The 6,000-nt window shown below is 45.2% G+C and overlaps 1 protein-coding gene across 1 annotated transcript in view; it reads right to left on the reverse strand.

Annotated features, from left to right (window-relative positions):
• LOC139389390 (nitric oxide synthase 1-like) overlaps positions 1 to 5,124 on the reverse strand; it is a 78,434-nt gene extending 73,310 nt beyond the window's left edge. The window contains exons 1-2 of the mRNA XM_071136111.1: positions 4,424 to 5,124; positions 1,441 to 1,570 (exon numbers count right to left, since the gene is read on the reverse strand). Of these exons, the coding sequence (XP_070992212.1) occupies positions 1,441 to 1,570; positions 4,424 to 5,124 (831 nt within the window). The remainder of the gene's footprint in view (positions 1 to 1,440; positions 1,571 to 4,423) is intronic.
• Between the last annotated feature and the right edge of the window lie 876 nt (positions 5,125 to 6,000).

Below are 6,000 nucleotides of genomic sequence, written 5' to 3' on the forward strand. Positions count from 1 at the left end.
GGGCAAACACATACACCCACCTCTGGGCTCTCCTATGAGTCAGACTTCGGAGTCAGGGTAAACACATACACCCACCTCTGGGCTCTCCTATGAGTCAGACTCCGGAGTCAGGGCAAACACATACACCCACCTCTGGGCTCTCCTATGAGTCAGACTCTGGAGTCAGGGCAAACACATACACCCACCTCTGGGCTCTCCTATGAGTCAGACTCTGGAGTCAGGGCAAACTTATACACCCACCTCTGGGCTCTAATATGAGTCAGACTCTGGAGTCAGGGCAAACTCATACACCCACCTCTGGGCCTTCCCGGAAACACATCTTTGCATTTACCTACAATGGCGTCAGTATGGCCCTACACACATACACACACTATGCCCACGTTATACACATTACCCCCATCCCCAATGCACACACACACATTCCAGCAGACCTCAAAGGCCTTAAAGATTTGGAGAGGGCCACATTAGAGGAGAAACATTTATCATCTCCCTCTGCGACCACAGCTGCCCTCATTCATTAGGGTCTCTTGGATGGTTTCTCTCCATCCGGCTTCATTCACTAAGAAAGAATTCACTCAGCCCAGCCCATCCTATCCCAGCCCATCCTAACTCAGCCCAGCCCATCCCAGCCCAGCCTATCCTAACCCAGCCCAGCCTAACCCAGCCCATCCTAACTCAGCCCTGCCCATCTTAACTCAACCCAGCCCATCCTAACCAAGCCCAACTCATCTTTATCCCAGCCCATCCTAACCCAGCCCATCCTAACTCAACCCAGCCCATCCTAACCCAGTCCAGCCCATCCTAACTCAGCCCTGCCCAGCCCATCCTATCCAAGCCATCCTACCCCAGCCCATCCTATCCCAGCCCATCCTAACCCAGTCCAGCCCATTCTAACCCAGACCAGCCCATTCTAACCCAGCCCATCCTAACCCAGCCCATCCTAACCCAGCCCAGCCCATTCTAACCCAGCCCATCCTATCCTAGCCTATCCTAATTTAGCCCCGCCCATCCTAACCCAGCCCATCCTATCCCAGCCTATCCTAATTTAGCACCGCCCATCCTAACCCAGTCCATCCTAACCCAGTCCATCCTAACCCAAAAGTTGGAAGGATCTAATTCCCAGGTGATAAGTTCCTGAGCGGGGAGCCTTGTTCTTGTTCTCAAGATGCACATGGATGCGCATCACAGTCACAGGAATCTCTAAGAGTTCCAAGAACAAGAAAGGAACATGCAAATGAATGTGTAGATTGGAGGATTCTAGAAGCATATGTCATGTGACTCTAGGAGATAACTATGGGCAAGCATACATTACTAACATACTCGCTCACATATGGAAGGATAAGCTTACACAAGTGGATTTACTCGAAAGGCATGCAAGACAAGTACACACTCATAAACACCTGCAACCACACACACACACACATTTATTGGAATGTTTACCTTGTCTGTCTCAGAGTAAGGGTTGTGGAGCACCGTCTGCATGTTGTTGTCCTTCCTCCACAGGTCTTCACACACTCTGTCCTTATCAGACGCCAGCTGGGGTGAAATGCCGTTTCCCTTACCAAGGCCCCTGAACGGCAGGCACACATAGTTAGTTCTCCTTATCCCCCACCCACGCGTCAATCTAATTAACATCATAAAATAATCCACATCAAAATCCATCTGTTTAAACTAGAGGTATGTATTATTATTATTTTTTGCACGGGCTGAGGCTCAATCCACCACATCCACAGACGTCAGCGTTCCGCATCTGTGGTGGAAAGTGTTTCTGTATCATATCTGTTCAGGGGTTAGATCAGCTTTAATATTTTAGATAGTTTGTAGCTTCCATCAATGTAATTGTCTCCATCACTTCCAATCCCACATACAGCTGCAGTGCTTTTTGGCAGACCAGGAGACATCCCAAAAATGTATCTTCTCATGACCCCCGCTATGGAACAATGAGACTCTCATGAACACGATGGTGTTCTCCGTTTTGCTCAATGACCCCCACAAGTTTCACGGGACATGTTGAAAGGTAAAACGATAACTGGCAGAAACACGAATGGAAGTGACAAGGGAATTATCATGTCCAAGGTATATGGGTTGTTCCACTGTTAAAAAAACAACAACAATATTATATCTCTCAAGACAGACACTTCAAAACATATTTCCTTTTGATAGATTTTTTTGGGGCTATCTGTTTTTCCATGTATGAATCAGTTTTCTATTTTCTAACCCTAATAACAGTAAGGCCAAATTCAATGTTTCATCAAATAATTCTGTCATATCTTTTTTTATACCTAAAGGGGTCCTAAAGTTTAAAAAATCACATGGCTAAAATTAGCCTTTTGTATGACCATATGTTAGCTTTGTAGAAACCCAGCCCCGGGTTAAAGAGCATGTGTGTCATCTATGGCCAAGCAGAACTACATGTAACTAACATCTATGGCCAAGCAGAACTGCATGTAACTAACATCTATGGCCAAGCAGAACTGCATGTAACTAACATCTATGGCCAAGCAGAACTGCATGTAACTAACATCTATGGCCAAGCAGAACTACATGTAACTAACATCTATGTCTACACAGAGATACAGTCAGACGATGTGTGAGGCTGAATCCCAATGAGATGTGACAAAATACAGCCTCAGATTTCAGTTGTTGCGTTCCTTCGCTCATTAAACACCCACACACATATCTCCTCTCTCTCATGGATGCTTGTCCAAGCTAATGGGGAATCTGGCGCCTGCCCGATCGGCTCGCTCTCTCCCTAACACACACACTCACACTCACACACACTGACACTCACACACAAACTGCCCCCCCCCCCCTACCACCACCTACTACATACACCTACTGTAACAGCGCGCACAACCGTCTTTCCGTCACACTGCATACACTTATATCCTCCATTTCTTAAACAACCACATTCATCATCACCACAATTCTGAAGACGGACTCAGAAACACAGAAATAACAAGAGTAGTGATTATAAGTCGTTTCTCTGTCATTGACTCTGACTCAGTTATTATAAGTCGTTTCTCTGTCATTGACTCTGACTCAGTTATTATAAGTCGTTTCTCTGTCATTGACTCTGACTCAGTTATTATAAGTCGTTTCTCTGTCATTGACTCTGACTCAGTTATTATAAGTTGTTTCTCTGTCATTGACTCTGACTCAGTTATTATAAAGCAGTACAGTTCAGAGTGAAAACTAACTTGATCTACTTTTGATCTAAATACGTAGCTCTTCTAGTTCATGTGTTGTTCTATTTCACCAACCGCTATATCAACTTATTAGCAAGATGACAGTGCACAAATACAGCCAGAGATAACAGTTTAGGCCTGCCCTGAGTCAATACCTAATACCGCCATTTAATTTTCTACAATCTTTCACCTCTATTGGCTGTGCTTTGGAAAGCCTCTTTAGCGAGCGAGCGAGCTTCGCCATATCTGAACGTCATCGTAGCCCTAACAAGGAAATCTGGTCAGCTAGCTGACGCCTTCCTGTCTCTGAAAAGTCAGTCTGACATTCTAAAATACAGGATGCATTTAAAAGCTAATTTATGGTACTATAGGTCACTTATCAACATGATTATCAACTGCAGTAGCAGATTGATAGTGCTTTGAGGTAGACTTAAAGAGCATGTTACATCGTGTTTTCTACTTTTCCTAGAAAGCTATGATTCATTTGAGGATGACAGGATTAGAGGGAGTCAGCAGAGTAAACAGGGGCTTGACGTAGTCAATGTGCGCTATCGATTTTAAGGTAGTGTACCATGCTCTCTCTATCTGATTTTGATTGGATACATGTACACAGGAGGTATAAATTGTCACCAGTATCTACAGGACAGTCACCACTGAGTGGGTCTGAACCATACAGTCACTACAACAAAGAGAATAAGTATAAGATGTTTGAGTCAGATTGAATCCTTTTGAACCAACTGCTCCCTGATGTGAAAAAACACTATTCATCATGCCCACAAACACTAGCAATGTAAAGATGTATAATAATGAACCTGTCGGAGTATTCTCACTTAGTGTCTAACCATCTAGTGATTAAGTTGTTGTGGGTTTGTGGTGTGTTTTGCTATGTACTACTGTGTATAGCTGTACTATCTTCATTTGACCAGTTTCTCACAGCAGGACAATAATCCTGTAGCAACAGGACATTATTATGTGGATAACAAAGGACATTTTTGCAGGGGTTACATTTTTTGTTAGGGCAAATCAAGTTAGACATATTTAAATGGACATTACAAACAGTTGGAAACCTTTTTACAACTTTAACACACTACAATTTGCATTTCCCCCTTCACAGTAAAATTATTTGCGACAACAGAGTGATCAAATTAAGAGAGTAAATCTGTATGTGCAGTTGTGTATACTATGCATGGTCGGGGTCAACAGGTCACATGTTCAGTATCAATGGGTCACCTCACCTGTCCACCTGCACCTCAGCGTCCCTGCTCTCTATGGTCCTCTGTCCCTCTCCGTTGATCTCCCTTTTGATCAGCCTCAGCACCGGCTCAATCTCCTTCAGCAGGTCGTTGTTCTCCTCCACCCCGTTCAGGAGTAGGGGGTCCTGGGCAGCGATGAGAGCCTGCACCCCTCCCCTCTGGAGCAGGGCCTCTCTGTAGGATGGAGTCACCGATGGGGGTGACAGGTTCTCGATGGCCCTCAGCTGCGGTGGGTCCTTACTTCCCTTCCCTGGATTGAGGGGGCTTAACGGACAGCAGCGCTCGTAGGACTTGGAGGCGGGAAAGGCAGGCCGGGTGACCCTGACGGTCCTCTGTCGTCCGTCTCCAGACAGGGTGGTCTCCAGGTGGGTTGTGAAGCCCTCAGGGCCCCTGAGAATGAGGACGGCGTGGTTCTCTGGGGACACATTCTTCAGGGTCTCCAGGGCCCGCTCGTAGCTGAGGTCCACCAGAGGCTTGTTGTTGACGGCCAGGACAATGTCCCCCACCTGGACCAGGCCGCACTCCTCAGCCGCCCCGCCCCGGATCAGGTCGGACACGATGACCGGTGGCTTGGAGACGCGCTGCTTGACCAGGAAGCCCAGCCCGCCTAACTTCCTCTTGAAGAGACGTACAGAGATGATGTTAGGCTGCAGCTGGAACACAGTAGGCTCAGACTCCAGCATGATGTCTGGCGGTGTGTGTGGTGTGTGTGTGTGGTGTGTGTGGTGTGTCCTCTGGGATTTGATGCCTACAGAGCAGAAGGAAAGACAAGAAGAAGAGAGAAGCTCAGATGTGTTAGTAAAAGAGAACATTGACTTGATTTTGTGATCTGTTTGATAGCGTGTTTACAGATGTGACGTTCTAAGACAAACATAGAACTGGATTGAATGCTTTTAAAAGGACATGATATTACACTGAAAATTACTCTCTCTCTCTTTAAGTCATTTCAGCTAGGGTGGTAAGTGCTTTAAGCATTTTGTCAAGTAGACAAATCATCATCAAAATGAGCTAATTTACGCTATATTAATTGTGATATATTTTTTTATAAAGGTATGATATAATATCATAATATATATATATATATTATTGAAATAGTGAGTAAGATAAAGACCTCAACTCCAGAAGACTCATCTCGTTTATATTGACAATATAACATCTATAAGTAACTTTGTAACCCTGAGCTGGAGTCATAGACAGCATACACAGCTGGTCCCCAGGCAGGATCACCAGGCAGAATCACCATAGAGAAAGACTAGTAGACACCCTCCAGTATGACCTCCTCTGTGTGTCTCCGTTAAAGTTGGAAACCAAGTCGCATATGGTCGCGTGTGACAGCGCTTGCATAATCCTAACAGAACCCAATGGAAGTTTGGAGGAAAAGGGCAAAGCGTGCTAACTACATGCATGCCCTGGAGTCATAAAGTCGCAATAGGAAAACCAGTGTCGCACGGCGCATAGACTGTCTCGGTGAAAAAACTTTAAAACCGAAATACAACGTCAAACACACGTTGCAAATCTTTTCAAATGATTTTTAAATAATATACGTTAGTCTAACTTGA

The sequence above is a fragment of the Oncorhynchus clarkii genome, chromosome 30, assembly GCF_045791955.1.
Source record: "Oncorhynchus clarkii lewisi isolate Uvic-CL-2024 chromosome 30, UVic_Ocla_1.0, whole genome shotgun sequence".
NCBI classification, from domain to species: domain Eukaryota; kingdom Metazoa; phylum Chordata; class Actinopteri; order Salmoniformes; family Salmonidae; genus Oncorhynchus; species Oncorhynchus clarkii.